This window comes from Danio rerio, chromosome 7, assembly GCF_052040795.2.
Source record: "Danio rerio strain M-AB ecotype USA chromosome 7, GRCz13ab, whole genome shotgun sequence".
In the NCBI taxonomy this organism is placed as follows: Eukaryota; Metazoa; Chordata; class Actinopteri; order Cypriniformes; family Danionidae; genus Danio; species Danio rerio.
Genome location: NC_141027.1, coordinates 19,352,501 through 19,373,674, shown reverse-complemented (window position 1 = coordinate 19,373,674; position 21,174 = coordinate 19,352,501). Strand labels below are relative to the sequence as shown.

The following is a 21,174-nucleotide window of genomic DNA, read 5'->3' as shown; positions in this document are numbered from 1 at the left end:
GAGAACAGGGTGCAGGCAATTGATCAGTCTCGTAGGGGCTGTTAGGAGCAGAGCGATAGAGAAAGAGAGGGAGGGAAGGAATGGGAAGGGCATTTGTGCAATTATATTACAGTGGAGAGCTAGAGGAAAGCACATTCATAAAGGACAGCAGGCCACTTCTATTAAATTAGCTCCATATGCGCACACACACACACACACACACACACACACACACACACACACACACACACACACACACACACACACACACACACACACACACACACACACACTCAAGCACATGCATTTATAGCTGCTTTAAGTAAAAAATCCCACCTCATTATGCCTTTCAGGAACACATTCATATTAGTGTTATATGTACTATTTGTTTTCAAGCATCTGTAAGTTGTGTTTGTGAGTGCATGGTTATTGTATTGTTAAAGATGCCATATCATGCTATTTTAAAAGGTCATTATTTAGTTTTTTTAGTAGTACTAGATTACAAAAAAACATACAGTGGTTAACTTAAACGAGTACACCCAATTTTGAAAATAAATACTTTTAGCCATTTCTCAGGTTATATATTTTGGTGCATTTAAACAAAACCGATTTATTAAACAGTTATATTTATTAAAATAATATTTAGTCACTGAACAAATATAAAAATAGAGGCAAGGCAAGTTTATTTATAAAGCACATTTCTTACAAAATTGTAATTCAAAGTGCTTTACATAAACAAGAATAAAAGAGACAAGAAAATGTACAAAACAACAAAAAATTAAATTGATTAAAAATATAAAAAAGGATTAAAATGTGTTAAACATGTTATAAAATAATGAAAAAAATAAAGACATAATAGTGTGATCTAGTTCATAAGTAATACCACTTTAAAATCTATTCTGAATGTAACTGGGAGCCAGTGTAAAGACCTGAGGACAGGTAGATGTGCTCTGATTTTCTGGTTCTGGTCAGAGTCTTGGCCCAGCATTCTGGATAAGTTGCAACTATCTGACTGTCTTTTTAGGAAGACCAGTGAGGAGTCCATTACAGTAATCCACCCTGCTGCTGATAAAAGCATGAACAAGTTTCTCTAAGTCTTCACTAGAAAACAAAGCATCTGATTCTTGCAATGTTTTTGAGATAATAGTATGCTGATTTACTTACTGCTTTGACATGACTACTAAAAGTCAGAAAATATAAATAGAAAGATAATACATTTAAATTTATGCAAAATATTGGGAATAAAATGCAAACTAGAATATTTTTCTAGTTTCTCTTGAATTTTGCTCCTCTTCTTTTTCTTTTAATATTTTTCTGTAATATATACATTTGGGTGTACTAATTGTGGACTGTTATCATAAGTTATTTTGTTAATTAACTCCAGATTTGGCTGTAATGTAAATGCACAAATATTATATTGTGAAGCTTCCTATAGAAAATATTTATCTAAATGAGAGATGTATGGCTCTTTATTAAATTTCTAAAGTAAAAAGAGAAAATACAAATAAAAATAACTGAACAACATGTTTTTTTTTACTTTATATGCTTTTTTTTAGCAACTTGTCTATTGTTCAAGTTGACTACCCTTTTGTTATGTTAGTAGCTGTTTTTGCCCCACATCCGTTATAATGACATTTTTTGATTGCAAAGCCCTGACAGCATATAATCGTGAATGTTGGTGATTTCCAATGTTGGGAAGAGGTCAAATGAATAATTTTTACTGTTGGTCATCAGTTGGCACCACTAACTCTTTAGATAAGCCTGTGCAAAAAGGTTTCTAGCTTCTAGTTTCTAGTTCTATAGAGTAAAACAACTAATTATAGGGTGTGCGTATAACACACTTACTGGGCCCTATCATACACCTGGCGCAGTGTGGCGCAAGGCGTGGCGCAGTAGTCTTTTGGTAGTTTCAGCTTGGCATAAGAGTCGTTTTGAGGCGTTGCGCTACGCTGTTTAAATAGCAAATGCATTAGCGCTCATTTTTGCGCCCATAGGCGTTCTGGTCTAAAAAGGAAGGCGTTCTGAGGCGGACCGCTGGCGCGTTGCTATTTTGAGAATCTATAATAGATTTTTCATTAGACCAAAACTAACCCAGTCTAAACTCCGGCGCAGAACTCCTCGCTTACGCACTGCTTAATACGCACAAGAGAGCGATGGGCAAATATCTTTACATATGAAAAAATTTAAATATTAAGGATATATATAGGATATAATAAGAATAGATATAGGATATAAATATAAAGGATTAAAATATTACAAAACATATTATTTTCTAGCCTACATAAATATGAAAAACCACTGCTTTTATGTCTTTTTCATCTCGGGAGGCTTTTTTTAGTTCATTCATAACAATTTGCTTTTGTATAATGTTATTATTATTAGCAGTATTATTTATTATATCCATATTTATATTTGTTATATTAAAAACAAGCTTAGATTTGTCCACCTGTCAGGTTTTAGACCATATGGGGCACCGCATGTGTTTTAGGATATAATCCAGGTTTTTGAGCTTATTTTGTTATTATTGTTCATTTATTCGTTTGCTGGAAATTAGAACTGAATTTAGAAATAGTTTTGAAACGAATATTTGCGCTTAACAAACAAAGGTATTTATTTGTAGACTAATTGATGTCTGTGCGTAAAGGTTTCCCTATCCTAGAGCGAAAGTGAAAGTAGTTCCATTATCTCTCATTCTCACGCAGTAGATGCTCTGTTAAACAGTTTTCTTTAAAAAAAAACTGTTAACTGTTTGCTTGTGAAATGCTAATTTTTTCCACTTAGACTTAGACTCTTGGCGCGACGCAGCTGACTCTTAAAGGGAATGGGAGATTAAATTCTAATTGGTTTATTCTCAAAACACACCTATAACTCATTAAGAAAATAAATTCAACCCTTTTAGAATATGCGCCGTGACGCAAGGCAGATTTCCCGTCCTTAAATTAGCAAAAACGCGTCCTGACACACCCTGAAAGCGTTTGCACCCTGCGTTTTGCGCTCTGCGCATGGACCGTCAAAATAGAGCCCACTATGTTTACTATGTTATGAGAGCTAAAGTGCTTATTTTGATTTTCTCAGACATATCAAGATAAGTGTGCAAAGGTCTCTCTCACACTCTATCACTGTATACTCCACACTATAATCCATATAACTCTGCATAAAGGCCAGAAACAATACTTTTTTTTGCACTAAATCAGTTCAATATACTGTAGAGTCAGATTGGGACTATGCGAATGACCAGCCAGATCAATCAACACATCTTTGCAATCAGTAAACATCAGCCTTGCATTCTTTTCCGGAGTACAGTATGTATTCAGGCAAAATTGTGCTGGATTAAAGTTACTACATAGCCTTTGTGAGCTTTGATTGATTCATGGTCTGTTCTCTGTTATATACTGGTGGAATAAATACTGTTTGTGTAAGACGATGAGCTATGTAACTTTGCAGCTCTTTATCACAATGTCACTTTAATGTGCGTGTGACATTAAGTTACTATACAGAGGATCAGTTGTGCTTTTACATCAGTGTTTGTTTATGTTTATGTCAAAGCACTGGATCTTGAAGACGGAGAGATAGCACTCATAGAGTTGCATTGATCTGAGTCTTGTTTATTTACTTAATTTGTTCCCCCTGTGTGTGTGTGTGTGTGTGTGTGTTTCAGGATTCGTCATCTCTCTGCTCTCAGAGAGGAGGTGTGATGAAGCAGGGCTGGCTGCAGAAGGCCAACATCAACAGTTCTTTGTCTGTTTCCATGAAGGTTAGTGGAATCACAGACACAGTATTTAAAGGAGCAGTATGTCTTTTTTGCTGCTGGAGAGCGCATATTCACATAAACAAAGGCGTAGTTTGACTGTGACTGAGTGTGGAGTTATGGGAGTTGTGGTCTATATTGCATCCTACAGGACTCCTGCAGAAATCATGTTCAAGGATGAGCTGAAATATTCTAAATGTATTGCTCTAAATATTCTAAACGAGTAAAGCTGAAAGCTGTCAAGCTGAGAGATGAGTTGAACTCAGCAGGAAAGCAGCAGAGCTTTTATCATGCTACAGTCCACCACTACCAGTTCTTCCACTCATGATTGTTTAGATGAAGCAGCGCTGTTTGATCATATTAAATACCTTTCAATGTTCTGTTATAAGAGGCGGACACACAGAGTGTGTTTTTCCTTTCCAATGAACTATTCGTTCATTGTTTTACAATATAAACACGTGCTTGACAGATGTGTGTGACCATTAAGCTTGTGTTTTGCAATTTTTGAAGTGCCACTCACGTGAGTTTTTTTAGATGCCGTTTCAAGTTAACTTTACCACGCAATGCTGTTCATTACTGTCAGTTTCAAAGCAGTAAAGCAATCTGAAGAACTCTAAATGCCCATTTACACTGAGTGGTACAGTACAGTACAGTACAGTACAGAATGGTAAGGTATGGGTCACCTTTATCAGTCTTGCATTTCCATTGCCAAAGGGGTACCAATGGTGAAATAGTATAGAGAGAAAGTTTAAGTCTACCTCCTTTGTTTTGTCGGGCTTCTCCTTTGTTTTTTCGCAATTCACTCTTGCATTTGTCCATTCCTGAAAGAATGTCAGAGGCACTGCAATAACCCCCGCATATTATTAATATGAGCTCAAGAAGTTTGTTATTTTAAATATAGGTGCCTGGCAAACGAACACGAGAAAGAGAAACCACTCGCGATTTAGACGACCTTGTAAACAACTATGGTGCACAGGGTAGATTCTGCTCTTCATTTTGACTTTGTGGCTGTTTATCAAGACACCGACAAGGTTTGTTTGAGCTCGGATTGACTATGGCTTGTATATTATTGCAGTCTAATGTCTTCCCAAAGGTTACCCAAATAGTGGTACAGTACGGTTTGCTTATGGGTATCTTTTGACAGAGAAAACGGGCATAAAAGCGCACTGAACGGTACCGTACCATACCACTCAGTGGAAACGGGCCATAAGGTGGTGCAAACACTGCAAGTTTTTGTTTACAGATGTTCAGAAGCTGTGTTAGGACATCCATTGTGCTTTATATTGCGCTTTTCATGCGCATTCCATGTTTTCTACTATGCAAATGTTTGAATAGTGTGTCAGTTAAATTTTACAATTTTCTCTAGATTTTAACATTTTTCAAAACATTTGGCATAATGCAAGTACATACTGTATATCAGCAAAATATACAACACTGAAAAAAAACACATACGTGTTAAAAGACACAGGGACAGCAGTCATTGTTACTTAATATTGTGAACATCTGCTCATCTGTGCAATTTGTCAACCCATGGTCGGAAAACCCTAAAAGTTTTTTTCTTCTCTCAGTAATTACATGCTCTAATGTTCAGATAAACGTTTTAAGGCCCTAAAAAAATTCTGTACCATTCAGTACATCTGTGGCTTATTTTTTTTCCTCAGTTGAATTGTAAGGAAGATTTTCAACTTGGACTTGGTCCTTGGTCAGTAATAAAGACATTGGCAGTGTCTGAAAGCTTAGGCGGCTCACATGTTGCCTCTCTGCCCTATCAGGTGGTGACTTTGGAGGCAGCAATTTTTATTATGTACAACAAAATAGAAAGAGCTTTGGAGATAAGTAGGCCCACACGGAATCTGCGCACACAGAAATCTGCAGATTTTTAGCCCATCATTGAATTGAGTCTATTTATTTACTTAAATGTGGATTTATTCAGTTTTTAAATAAAACTTTATTGGCTAATATGAAAATGGCCATATGATTTATTTACAATACAGTTTGTAAAGTACGTCTTGTAAAGTTGTTTAGTAGATAGATTGTTTAAGAGACTTGCTTTGTTTGCCAAATAATTGGATCTAATTAGATTTGCATTGTAAACATTAAATAAAAGTTAAAAAGGTATTTTTTTAAAATTTCATAGTTATGATGTTATGATGTTATGATGTTAATTTAGTTATGATGTTTACAAAATAATTCCACATAAATCTGCAGATTTTTTTTACAAAATTTTCAGCAGAAATGGCAAAAAATGTGCTCAGAATCTGTCTGGCCCTAGTGATAAGTAACTACAATACAAAATTCTTACCAGAAATGCCATCAAATGAGGCAAATTGGTCAAACACAAACATTGGCACACAAATTGACACCCAAGCACTACTTCAGGACACCGCACCTTTTTTTTTTTTTTTTTTAGTTTTTTTTTGTACGCACAAGATTGTGGGATATCATCTATGCTTCTTTTCAATTTGATCAGAAGAAGGTACCTCTTGAGACAGAAAGTGAAGAAGAATTTAGATTCGGACTTGCCATCATGCCTTGGAATGGTGCCTCCAAATGTAGCATTTTAAAGTATTTATACGCAGGCATCATTGTATTATTAAGAAACATGTGTATTAAAAATTTTAGCCTGTGTTTGTGTTTTGACCCTCAAAACACATGGTTGTCACATTTGAAGAATTTGTTCCAGTCTACTTTAATGCTCTATCAAAGAAAAACCAATGGACCACAAAACCAATCACAAGTGTCATTTGTTTAGATTTGAAATTGAGAGAGACAAAATTTGGCCAAAACACCAATATTTGAAAGTCTGGGGGTTCAAAAAAATCTAAATATTGAGAAAAACTTTAATTGTTTAAAAAATTAAGTTTAAAGTTATTTGCAATGCACATTAGTAAACATTCATTCATTCATTCATTTTCTTTTTGGCTTAGTCCCTTTATTAATCTGGGTTCACCACAGCGGATTGAACCGCCAACTGATCCAGAATAAGTTTTACTCAGCGGATGCCCTTCCAGCTGCAACCCATCACTGGGAAACATCCATACACACTAATTCACACACATACAATACAGAAAATTTAGTTTACCCCAGAGGAAACCCATGCCAACACGGGGAGAACATTTATACTCCACACAGAAATGCCAACTGACCCAGCTGAGGCTCGAACCAGCGACCTTCTTGCTGTGAGGCAATCGTGCTACCCAGTACCCATTGCGCCACCGGGATGCCCTATTAAAACATTACATCTTGATATATTTACAAAATGTCTTCTTGTAAGATATTCTTTACTTAAAATTGATTTATGTTTCCCAGCACGCTGCTGGATTGCAGCTGGAAGGGCATCCGCTGTGTAAAAACATAGAGTAGTTGACGGTTCAATCCGCTGTGGCAACCCCTGATAAATCAGAGACTAAGCCGAATAAAAATGAATGAATGAATAATATTGATGTAAATGATCTATTAATAATAGACAGTACCCCTATCTCTACCTTCCGTTTTGTTTTCTCCACAGGTGTTCAAGAGGAGATATTTCTACCTGTCTCAGCTCCCTGATGGCTCCTACATACTAAATTCATACAAAGATGAGAAGAACTACAAAGAATCAAAAGGCTCAATCTATCTGGATTCCTGTATAGATGTAGTTCCGGTACACACTTTTTTGCATTCTTATACGGTTGTTGCAGTCCCGCTTATCTTGTAAATATCTGGCTTAATGCATTTCTCAGGAAGTTCTACAACATCATTAAAGCAGGCCTTAGGCTGGGGTGTAATATCAGTTACACAACCAGAGGAGTGTTTCTTACTGAACACCCATTATTATTACAACCACAAACCACTCTTAAAGTCGCCATGTTAAATTCCTCCATCGGCTGACACAGTACTTTTCCTGCAGTGCCCTAAAATGCGGCGCAATGGCTTCGAGCTGAAGATGCAGGAGCGCTACAGTCACTATCTGGCGGCCGACAGCGAGGCTGAGATGGAGGACTGGGTGAACACGATAAAACAGGCCTTACTCAGCACAATGGAGGACCGGAGGAATGGCTCAGAAACGTCTGAAGGGTCTCTGGGTAAATAATGCACACACACACACTGAAAACATGAGCACACATGATCATGTATCGCATGTTGTGTTTGACCATGGTATAACAATATATACTGGTTCGGAAATGACATTAGTGTGGATGAATAAGGACAGAACATTAACTCTTAAAATGCATTTGTGTCCGTTTTGACCTGGAAGCTAGTGTATGTGTTTAAATGAGTCTGTATGGATGTTTCCCGGTGATGGATTGCAACTGGAAGTGCATCCTCTGCATCAAACATGCTGGATAAGTTGGTGGTTTATTCCGCTGTGGCGACCCGATTAATAAAGCGGCCAAACCGAAAAGAAAATGAATGAATGAACACAAATAAAGATGTTTTGAAGAAACAATAAAACAGGTACCCATTGACTTGTATAGAAGAGGAGAAATAAATGCACTATGGAAGTCAATGGTAAATGGGTAACTTTTTAAAACTATCTTCTTTTGTGTTCAACAACAACAAAAAAAGAACCTCAAACAGGTTTGTGGTAGATGACAGATTTTTCTCTTTTGTTTTTATTAAGTAACAAAAACATTTGTGAAGAAAAAAATGAAGTGTTTTAAAGGTTTAATTTACCCTAAAATGAAATTTGCTCTCTATTCACTCAGCCTAAAGTGGTTCCAATCCTTTACGAGTTTGTTGAACAGAAAAGTAAATGTTGTGAAGAAAGCTTAAAACTGATAACCATTAATCTCTGTAGGAAAAATAAATACACTATGGAAGTCAATGGTTACCAGTTGTGAACTTGTTTTTCAAAATATCTTCTTTTCTCTTCAACAAAAGAAAGAAACTCAAACAGGTTTGTGGTAAATGACAGAATTTTCACTTTTGTTTTATTAATTGACAAAAATTTTGTTAAGTAAAAATGAAGTGTTGTAAAGGTATAATCCACCCTAAAGTGAAATTTACTCACTATTTACTCCGCCTTAAGTGGTTCCAAACCCTTATGAGTTTGTTGAACATAAACAAAGATGTTTTGAAGAAGTTTGTGACTGGTAATCATTGACTTTCATAGGAAATACAAATACATTATGGAAGTCAATGGTTACCAGATAAAGTTTTCAACGTTTTTTGAAAATATCTTCGTTTGTGTTTAAACAGATGAAAGTAACTCAAACAGGTTTGAGGTAAATGACAGAATTTTCATATTTGTTTTTATTAAGCGACTAAAATTTTGTGAAGTAAGAATAAAGTGTTTTAATAGTATAATTCACCCTAAAGTGAAATGTACTCTCTGTTTGCTCACTATTTTTGATCAGAATTGAAGATATTTTAAAGAAAGGTTGAAACTGGTAACCATTGACTTTTATAGGAAAAACAAATACACAATGGAAGTTAATAGTTTTTGTTTTTCAAAATATCTTCTTTTCTGTTCAACAAAAAGAAAGTAACTCAAACAGGTTTGTGGTAAATGACAGAATTTTCACTTTTGTTTTAATTAGGTGACTCAAATTTTGTTCAGTAAAAATGAAGTGTTTAAAAGTACAATTTACCCTAAAGTGAACGCCTAACACCTAAAATGCCTAAAACCGTTAACCAATGACTTCCATAGAGGAAACAAATACACTATGCAAGTCAATGGTTACCAATTTTGGGCTCTTTTCAAAATATTTTCCTGTGTTCAACAGAAAAAAGAAACCTGAACAGGTTTGTGGTAAATGACAGACTATTCAGTGTTGAGTGAGCTATCCCTTTAAGAACATCAAAATACAAGTAATCTTTTTTTAAAATTTATTTTAAACTATTTTTTAAGTTATGGTTTTGCATTCAGGTCATTTTGGATAAAATGAACGACTATTAAGTGACAAAAAAGTTAAAATAATACTATCAAATATAGTCATATTTCATTCTTAGCATTTGTTCCATGTCTAATACTCTTTAAGACTTCGAATGTCGATGCTAAATCTGAAAATCTAACTGTTAACTAATAAAGTGTTGCTGCATTAAACACTGATCTGATTCATACGTATTGAATCAGACACGGAAAGTTCATAAATCCACTGTGTTTGTTTGAATACAGGGTAATACTGTCTGCTGTTTTGTCATGCTGTTAATAAATAGTTGTTTTATAAATTTAGTCTGTATTTGAAAAATTCTGGATAATAAATGGAGTTTCATTTAAATTCAGTTCATTCCTGTTGATTTAATAATTCAAATTCTCAGATTGTTATTGCAAATTTCATACATCATTATATGATACATTGATATATTCAAATAAGATTTCTCCTTAGCAAAAACATATATATATTGTATTGTATAATTGTTGTGGTTTATGAAGAATTTGACGTTTCAAGAATTTTTTTATAAATAAAAATGTGCAAATAAAATGTAAATATCTAAATAAAATGGTAAATCCTGGTAGGATTTAAAACTATTTTCACGTTCATTCTTTAATGAGAAGCTTCTGATCATGACGGATGCTTCACAAAACAATAATTCAGATCCAAATGAACCTGGAATGTGAAAACAATATGCAAATAAATGCATTATGAGGGTTATGCTATCCATCATGAGATCACCAACATCACTTTAGGGATGTAGTGACTCTTGCGTCATCATCAAAATGAGGTCACTCTAAAAAAAAAAAAAACCTGGTGAATTGGCTTTTCATTGTTTTGCTTTGGTCTGGCTACACATACCACTTTCTTCATAATAAAAATGTCCAAATATCCACCACATATCCAAATAATAAGCAACATTGGAAACCCCTGCTCTTTGTTACTTCCTAAAAAAAGCTTAGTTCCCATTCTGCTCATTTCAAACATCATATTTAAAGCAGATTAATTTGTAGTTTTTTTAACCTATTAAACCTTTGGCTGTATATAAATATGACCCACTGAATTATAGAAATAGCACAGCGCTGTTGCATTATAAGAGATGCAATCTTCTGGGCTCAGAGTCAATATTTTCTCTTTGTGATGACAAAGGATTGAAATACCAGGGAGGCTTTATTCACATTGAGGAGCTTTGGCCTGATAAACAACTCCCTGACTGTCTGTGGTGTAAACTTTGGCCTTTGTTTTCAAAACCTTCCATATGCTGGTCATGAGGAAACAAAATTATGTTTTTAATAACAGGCTTTCGGTTTGTAACTTCTCCGTTTTTATAATATAATAATAGGTGTGAATCAGATTTCAGTTGAACTGACACTGTTAGTTTTGGCTTATCTGTAGTTTGGTGTGTGTGGTGGTGCAATTAAGCAACTAAGTAGTATCTGTTAACAAATCTGTTAAGCAATCACAACTGTAGAAGAGATAAATAAATAAATAAAATGACAAAAAAGTTAAAAGTCTGAAAGTGCATTACACAGTTTACATTTTTTTATTTATATTACAATAAATTTTTTTTATTTATATTACAATTAATTTTTTTTATTTCAATTTAGTTTAATTTTATTTTAATTTTAGTTTATTTAGTTTAATTTTAATTTAGTTTAATTTAGTTTATTTATTTTAGTTTAAATTTAAGTTAATTTAATTTTAATTAAATTTAAGTATATTTAGTTTAATTTAGTTTTATTTCAATTTATTCATTCATTCATTTATTCATTTTCTTTTCGGCTTAGTCCCTTTATTAATCTGAGGTCGCTACAGTGGAATGAACCCCCAACTTATCCAGCACATGTTTTATGCAGCGGATGCCCTTCCAACTGCAATCCATCACTGGGAAACATCCATACACACTCATACACTATGGACAATTTAGCCTACCCAATTCACCTGTACCGCATGTCTTTGGACTGTGGGGGAAACCGGAGTACCCGGAAGAAACCCACGCAAACATGCAAACTTCACACAGAAACGCCAATTGACCCAGCCAAGGCTTGAACCAGTGACCTTCTTGCTGTGAGGCGACAGCACTACCTACTGCGCTATCGTGTCGCCCTATTTCAATTTAAATTAATTTTCATTTAATTTTTGTTTGTTTAGTTTACGTTTTAGTTAATTTAATTTTAATTTAATTAGTTAATTTAGTTTAATTTTAATATAGTTTTTAGTTTAACTTTTAATTTAATTTAATTTAATAAATTTAATTAGTTTATTTAGTTTCATTAAATATTTATATTTATATTTTTATTATTTAATTGTAGTTTAATTTTAGGTTAGTTTATTTAGTTTATTTATTTTAATTTAATTTAATTTATTTTCATTGCATTTCATTTTAAGTTAATTTATTGAATTTTTTTTTACTTTTTTTTTTTAGTTTATATCGTTTTATTTTATAATTTTATATAAAAAAAATATTTTTGCCACATTTAGAACAAGAATTATTTGATGGCATATATCACAGTGCTGCAACAAAATACGTAGTAATTGTTGTTTTCCACCTATTTCTCAAACAAATTAAATATATATAAAGACATGAAATTTATGATGGTTACTTTTATTTAAAAAAAAAAAGACAGGATAAACGTTTCACATTAACAAAAAATATATCTGAATGACGATGGAAAATTATTTCATATTTTGAGATTTTAATTTTCACAAACATTATAAACATTATAGTAGAGACTTTTATAATAGACACTTCAGTTAAATATACTTTATAGCTTATATTTAGACAGTGTTATGTTTTTGGTGGTTGAAGGAGCACATCTTTTAGAACAATATTAACTGAATATTACTTGAACAGATAATGTTAATATTACAACCTGAGTTTAATTAAACTATTTAGGCCACAATCATCAATAAAGAGGCAGATATTTTGCCTTTGGTATTAATTAATACATTTATCTACAACATCCATTAGGTAAAACCTGTGATCTAAGTATATCCTATTCATGGGTACCAGTTTATAAATCAAAAATGTTCCTCCTCACAAGCAACCCACCCTCTCTAGTGTGTGTGTGCACATGAATAAATGAGGGCAGCTGAGTTTCTGGAAAGCTCCATCTATAGTGCCCCTGATTTAACACAGTTTTTCACACACACATGCACACGTTTGTAGTCACTGATGCAACTTTTTATTCCAATAGACTCAAAAGTTAAGCATAAACTCATTTGACTTTTAAATATGTCTGACACGTTAATCAGCTAATATGTCATTTAGACTTTTACCGCTTAAAATTACCAGTCAACCATGACGGTCAACACTTCTAAGATAAGCCTATATTCGCCTGATGCATTGCATAATAATAAAACCTGTGGTCAGTTATGCATGCAGAACGAGTGAGTTTGCCCTTTGATCAGCAAGTGTCTCTTTCCCTCAGATGACGACAGCAGTAGTCAGGGGAAACCAGAGAGCATCACCGAGAGCTTCGGCCGGAGTCTTCATCCTGAGCTGATGAAGGTACTTGACATCATATCATTACAATGCTGACTGGAGTGCTTTGAGGGCTTCTTTGTGCATTTGTAAGTGTCTGTGTATAGATTGCTAATGGTGCTGAATATTTGACGATAAGCCATTAAATTATTAAAAAATAATACACTTGATGTGGTGATGCGTTCTCGATGGGAAGCAGAGTGACTGTTACAACTTGTGTGTAATTTATTTTCTAATAATTCAACAGTTATGAGTCAGTCATTCTGCATATACTGGAATTACAACGGTTTAGGTCTTTGTCAAGACATTTGTTGGGTTTATGGGTTTTTAAAAGTCCCGTGAAGTGAAGTTTGAAATGTGAATTTATTATATTCGATGTGTTACATAATCTCAACTGAAACATGAAAACCGGGTGGGAAATATAGCTCCTCCCCTTTTTAACAAAAAAACAGCCAATAGCATTTTGTTTTATTACAGCTCTGTCAGTGAGAGTGGTTGAGCTCAAGTACATCAAATTTAAAGCAAATTAGAAGCCTTTTAAGTAGGGCATGTCCAAACTAGGGCCCACGGGCATAAGTTGGCCCACCATCTAGGCATCATGGGATGTTTTCAAGGTATAGTGCTGTTTGGAAAAGTCAAGGTATTAAAACCGTCAAATTTTTCTGTCATACCTTTCCTAAGGTATGTTTAAGTTTTTTTTTATGTTTTTTTTTGTTCTTTAGGACAACAGTATCTTCAGTAAAAAAAATAATAAAAAATTGTACAGAAATCTGTGTTTTTGAAACAAATGAAGACATCAGAAATCAGTGATTCATTTGAATTATCTAGCCTGACAGGTCTCTTGATCCAAAATATTATAAAAGTTTTTCAAAATAAAAAATATTGTGTTCAAAGGGAAAAGTTTTAGTTTTTTACCCAGACGTAAGAATATATTTTAAAGGTGTAATCACAATATTGAAAACCGTGATGTTTTTTATCCAAGAGATAAATCCCCTATCTGAGAAGAGAGGGAGGGCTCTCAATGATATTTGTATTTGTTTTTTATACTGCATTAGTTAATACGATTTAAAGTAATTTTTTTTTCTATTTTTTAAAAAATATTATTAAATAAATTACGAAATTACCCATGGCGACTTTAATGTGATATCTATATCTATATATTGGTATAATTACCTTTGGCCCACAGCTCTCAATGACATGGTTTTTTTTTCCCATACGAAAAAGTTTGGGCACCCCTGCTATAGAGCATTTTATTGGTCAGAGAATTTGATGAGATCCTGAAGTATGAGCTGATGTCAAAAAAAGGGTTGATCTATTCGGGCGGAAGTAACAAACTGTAAGATTTGGATGTTTATATCTTCTAAATGCCAATTCTGTCACTGTTTTAAAGCACAATAGCTTATACTGTAGGTGTCCTTAAGGCTAACATACTGATACTAACATCTGAGCAAGCAATGTTTTCTCTTCACTGGAATGTTTAAGCATATCATGTAAAGACTTTTGCCTTGTTTAGATTTTTTTTGACAGATGTATGCTGTGGTACTGAGTTAAATATGACTATAAGGCCCCATTTACACTTCCAGTTAATATGACCCAATTCCTCAAATGTGACAGATTGGATCTGTTCTAGGATGCATTCGGTTATTCAGAGATCGGTATCAGGCCTCCTTTATATGTTGAAATAAATCATATATGTGACAATGGGACTATCATGTAAACAGGCAGATCGGATTCATTGAGGCATTCTGTTTTGTACGCCATTAAACTTGCAACTATGTGGTACTTCGCCGCGGTTTAATGACGAAGATGGAAGAGTGTGTTTGGAGACGCTGATGCAGTAAACAACAACAACAGAGGAAACATGGAGAAAGAAAGTGGTTATTCGCCACAATTTGTTCCCACTAGACCCGAGATCTCTCTCGTACCCACAAATTCCTCTGAATGCTGAAGGACACCATATATAAACCATGCCATGGCAGCCCTTACCCTTCTCCTCCACCTTAAAATCATTTTAAAGTTGGGCAAACTTTGCATATTTTGCAGAGCTAAAAGCAAGACGATATCTTACATCGTGGATAGTGAGATGCCGGAACCTGCCTTTATGCATGCGCGACATCGTAAATTGTATGGCAAGTGTAAACACATTAATTGGATATGGGTCACAATTAAAAGAACGTGTAAACAGACAGGCAAAAAAAATCAGATATAAGCAACAAATCGGAATTGGGCATCAAGACCTAACCGATAACACTGAACACTTGTCATTTTTGAAAACACAAGGCGCACTGTTGATATGAAAAACAAACAAAAAAAATGTTTGTTGTGCTTTTCATGTTGCTAGGCAACCAATGTATCAATGGTCTTAATGCCATTAATGACATCGGGAGATTTTTTCCACGGAGTTGTCTTTTTATTCATTTTTTTTTAACTGCAGGCATTCAGAGTGCTCTGATAAAAGTCAGAGTCACCTGGGACACATAAACAGCATGCAAAATGTTCACTGCCAAAAGAAAACTATTTTAAATAGGCACCCCTTACTGCAAAGAAATTCATTCGGTGTGATCTGGGCCTAATGCATCCTGCCTGGAACTACATTAGCTGTGCATTTATTTTAAAATAATTGCATACTTAAGAATGAGTTATACAATCTGTTCAACATCATAAAATCCAATTATATATATATATATATATATATATATATATATATATATATATATATTTAATATTTTCCAAATATGGATATTTATTCAATAAGCATGTTTCCACTTTAATCACCTCATCTTCGGGTATAGAAAAAGTTATCCTCTTTAGTTGAATGAACATATTTGTAGCATAAGTTCATGTAATATCTCAAAATACGCTTTAAATTTTGAATGGAAACATCATGCTGCATTGTTTAATTCAGACTAGTGCCATGTAAATAAATATTTGTTTTGTATTTTTAGCTAAGTCAGAACAAGTCAAACTTTATTTATAGAGCATTTCAAAAAACACAGAAGTGAGCCAAAGTGCTGTAGAGAAATATACCACAAAACAAGCATAATAGTATATAAAATACTTAAATATATAAGGTAAAATATAGCTAAGCTAACCAAAAAAGTATATAAACTAAAATCAGTTGGTGCTGTAAAATCAGCTGTCAAAAGCCAATGAAAAAGTTAAGACCTATTTTAAATGAAAACAAAGAAGAGGCCTGTCTAATGAGATATATTTAATATAACCACTTTCTATTTAATCAAAATGACATTAAATCATAGCGGTGCCAATACCCTAGTGGTTAGTGTGTTGAATCATGGCACCAAGGTGCTCACGACCGGAATTCGATTCCCAGCTCAAGATCCTTTGCTGATCCTTCCCCTATCTCTGCTCCCCATACTTTCCTGTCTATAAATCTCCACTGTCCTATCACAATAAAGGAAAAAACTCTTAAAAAAGGTAAACCTTATATCTCATCCTTTATTTTCTCAAGAAGGACACAAATAGAAAGGGAATAGAAAAGACTGTCAAAACTCTTGTTAATGAGGTCTCTATACACTGTGCTCAACTCCGTGCATCACTTCATTTTTTTTGTCCTGTTCTCTTCAGTATGCTAGAGAAACTGACCAGCTGAGTAAAATGAGCAGGAATGAGGGCCGACAGAAGATCTTCTCCCTCGATCCTGAGGTGCAGGTTAGTCAATTTCTCCCAATTATCACCTTCTGCATTACAAAGCGGAAAGCAGTCGGTAGCGCGCCGACAAATGGTGCACGTCAGGGCGTCCTGAGTTCAAATCCTGGCTCGAGGACATTTCCCTACCTCTACCCCCCCCCTCTCTATCTCTCTCTCTCTCTCTCTCTCCAACTTTGCTTCCTGTCTCAATACTGCAAAAAGCCCAAAAATAAATCTTAAAATAAAAAAAAAAATAGAAAGCGGAATGCAAAATGAGTTAATGAAATGTCCCTCTTTCCCTTTAGAGATTGGATTTCTCAGGCATCGAGCCTGACGTGAAGCCATTTGAAGAACGATTTGGCCGAAGAATCATGGTCAGTTGTCACAACTTGACCTTTAATCTGCAAGGATGCGTCAGTGAGAAGAATGACGGTGTCTTGACCAATGTGAGTAAACACATTTAAACACAAGGAATGGCAATATTTATTTCTAAAGCTACTGTAATGGTGATCACAGTCAAGACCAGTATTAGCTGGTACACTGTAATATATGATATCTTTGAATCATTTTCAACATAAATAATAAAAAAAAGTAAATAAGCCTTTTAGCTCAGTTGTACACAAAGGACTTCACTATTCTTATTTGTCGTCTATAGAGGACTTTTTTTAATGCATTTTTTCATATTTAGAAAGAGTTTTAAATCTTAAAGAGGTAATCCTTTCATAAATCCTAAAGATATATCTGACATTTCAAATCAGAAATGCTTAAGAGGGGATGTCATATTATTTTCTGAATGATTGTTTTTTTAAATTATTATTGTGTTTAAGGAAATGTTGAAATGACTAATTTAATAATGATTATAAATGTATATAGTTAGTAATATGGTCACACTTTATTTTGATGGTCTGTTTGTTGAATTTAAGTTACTTTGCAACTAATTCTCATTAGATCATTATAAGTAGACTGTTAGGTTGGGGTTAGGCTTAATGTAAGTTGACATGTACTTGCAAAGTTTCTTATAGTCATGTTTGTTGTAGGAGCAGTAACAACAGATATTAAGCAGACAGTCTACCAATACTCAAATGGACCTTCAAAATAAAGTGTTACCATCAATATGTATATAGTAACAACAACATAATAACAATAATTATTATAATACTATTAATATTATTTAATGAATATTTAAGGCATAATATATAGTTAAATTAATATTATTTTTATTACTAATACAACTACTAATGTAATTTTAAAATACTTTACATTAATAATATTTGTATAAAACTATATAATAATCAAATAAAAATAATTGTGTTGCCTTTTAATATTTTTACTGGTGCTGTGCAAAAATTAATTGTGATTAATCACATCCAAAATAAAAGTTTGTTTTCACAAAAGATATGTGCATGTATTATATATGTTTATTATATATATTTAATGCACACACACACACATTATAGCAAAACCATGCAAATCTTGTTTATGCATACATATTTAATAATTTATATAATTTGTGTCATGTATCTATATTTTATATCTAAATATAAATAAATAAAAAGCAAATACATGGCTGCATTTGAGTATTTGTCTTTAAATAATAAAAATACAACATACACACGCATATATATATATATATATATATATATATATATATATATATATATATATATATATATATATATATATATATATATATATATATATATATATATATATATATATATATATAACAAACCTTTTTTTTTTGGATGCGTTTAAACGCGATTAGTCTTTGCCAAGCACAAATTTTTATATATATTTTTATCTGATGTACTGAACAGAGCATGCACAATAAAATGGATGCATTTTCTGAAACGTGATTCCTAAGCTACAAACTCTACATTCAAAATGTTTTTAAAAGTTAAATATACAGTTGAAGTCAGAATTATTAGCCCCCCTGTTTATTTTTTTCCCCAATTTTTGTTTAACGGAGAGATTTTTTCAACACATTTCTAAACAATAGTTTTAATAACTAATTTCTAATAACTGATTTCTTTTATCTTTGCCATGATGACAGTAAATAATGTTTGACTAGATATTTTTCAAGACACTTCTATACAGCTTAACGTGGCACTTAAAGGCTTAACTGGGTTAATTAGGTTAACTAGGCTGATTAGGGTAATTAGGCAAGTTACTGTATGATGATAGTTTGTTCTGTAAACCATATATATATATAGCTTAAAGGGGCTAATAATTTTGACCTTATATTGGTGTTTAAAAAATGTAAAACTACTTTTATTCTGGCCGAAATCAAACAAATAAGACTTTCTCCGGAAGAAAAAAAATATTATCAGACATACTGTGAAAAATTCTTTGCTCTGTTAAACATCATATGGGAAATATTTAAAAAATAAATTAAAAAATAAACGGGGGGCTAATCGTTCTAACTTCAACTGTATGTGTGTTGACTACTGTATAGCTTTCTCTACATGGTGCGTCAAACTACCACAAACACACAAAGAGCGCCAGCAGTTAAACTGAAGGACGATAAAGTTGATAATTGGAAGTGATGATGAATGAGAGATTCTTGGCATGAGGACAGTGGAATCATCCAAAACGCTGTGATGAATGCTGGCGTTGGGAAAACTACTGAACACTTCAGGACTTTCCCACACTTTGTTTGCAGGATCTAGAGAGACAATACTAATAGCAATGGAGTGAAAATACATTACAGAGAAATATGCTGGTTATGTACATATGCCTTGTGCTATTTAAAGGGGTTGTGAACTTATTTTCTACTGTTCTCTGAAGTCCAATTATAATGTTAAATCTGTCAATCTGTCTGCAACAAACTGTTTAATCCTGAGCATATTCATCTTATTCTTCACAAATGAACGGGCACAGTTATTGGATTGTTTTGGCTCGAGACTTGCTGTCTCATTCACTTTTATTGATTTTTAGACGTTAAAAACAGCTCGTTATGCTGCTTGGTGTTGCAAATTGATATTTTATCTTATTCTTCTACTTTTTATGTATAGTCATAAACACACTAGTTTGATGTTTTTCTACCTTTTATTATAGGCAATTCCCCCATTCTTGCAAAACAAATGGGCACACTTCCACATTACATAATAAGGTTAATATCGTAAACCCCGTCTTCATCACATGTTGTGTTATTGCTGTGCTAGCCCTGCATTCGCAATGTCAAATAAAGATGGGATGACTTCATTCTGTGAGTTTTGGTTTGTGCACAGGTGGAGCCGTTCTTCATCAGCCTGGCGTTGTTCGATCTGTCCAAAGGCTGTAAGATCTCGGCAGACTTTCACGTTGACCTCAACCCTCCCTGCGTGAGGGAAATGATTCAGACGGGCTCTGCTGGAACGCCGACAGAAGCAGGAGAAGATGAAAACGACCCAGTCAAGATGAACGGACATGGCCTGCCGCTTCTCCAGAGAGTCGCAGAGTCTCTTTTACACTTCCCCACTCAGGTAAAAGATCATGACACGTACATTATGTAATATTGGGACAGGTTTGTAAAAAAAATCTGAGAAGTCACTTTAAAAAAAAAACCTCTTCAATGCCAAAGTACTAAAATGACCAACTAAAAGGTAATTGTATATCTTGCAATAAAAGTTCTTGGTGGTTGTCAAGGTGTCTCTACTGTATGTGGTTGTTAAGATATACTGGAGTATTTAGTGTATTGCTCTGTAAAAAAGTTTTTATTATAATGTAATGTAAAGTCATGTAATTTATCATCATTTAATCTGACGCAATGTAATTTAAAGTTATAATAATCCTTGTATAAGACAGTTACATCACTGTGGTAAACCACGCAGCAGCACCTTGGCAATCACGTAAAACTCATATTATGTTATGTTATATATTATATTATATTATATTATATTATATTATATTATATTATATTATATTATATTATATTATATTATATTATATTATATTATATACCCAACAGGCTGTTGTATAATGGTTATTTCACACCAGATTTACATGTTAAGTCAATGCAAAGATGCAATTAGACATCCTGTGCTGACTTTTTTGCGCAATTGAGGCAAATGAAATTGAGTGTTTGGCCACTAATTGAGCGTTTTGGTCACTTGATGTGCTTAATGCATGATTCACTTGAAATGTGTGAGTTGAAAAATTTGAACTTTGGCTCCAGTCAAGAGCTTACTCTAGTAGCAGTGGTCATCCAGTCAAAAGCATGCTCTAGTAGCGGCCGCCATCTAGTCAGGGGCTTGCCCTAGTAGCATCCGTCATCCAGTCAGGAGCTTGCTCTAGTAGTGGCCATCATCCAGTCTTGCTCTAGTACAGGGTGTCTGCGGAGTCCTAAAAAGTAATAAAAGTTGATAAATCAATTTTGAGAAAATTAAGGCTCTTAAAAGGCATACAAAGTCTTATTTGCGTTTTACGAGGTCTTACATTTTGTTCAAGCCTTGTCCAAAGTGTTTGACTCCAAAAAA

General features: G+C 33.7%; 1 protein-coding gene across 9 annotated transcripts in view; it reads left to right on the top strand.

Moving 5' to 3' along the window:
• Positions 1–21,174, top strand: part of dock11 (dedicator of cytokinesis 11) — a 152,554-nt gene that overhangs the window by 23,418 nt on the left and 107,962 nt on the right. For all 9 annotated transcript variants that reach the window (XR_015494992.1, XR_015494991.1, XR_015494990.1 and 6 more), the window contains 7 exon segments: positions 3,638–3,733; positions 7,236–7,370; positions 7,617–7,791; positions 13,017–13,096; positions 16,655–16,738; positions 17,023–17,163; positions 19,948–20,181. Coding sequence is in view for 6 of the 9 variants with exons in the window: in XM_087260093.1 (XP_087116219.1) it covers positions 3,638–3,733; positions 7,236–7,370; positions 7,617–7,791; positions 13,017–13,096; positions 16,655–16,738; positions 17,023–17,163; positions 19,948–20,181 (945 nt within the window). In the remaining 3 variants the exon portion in view is untranslated.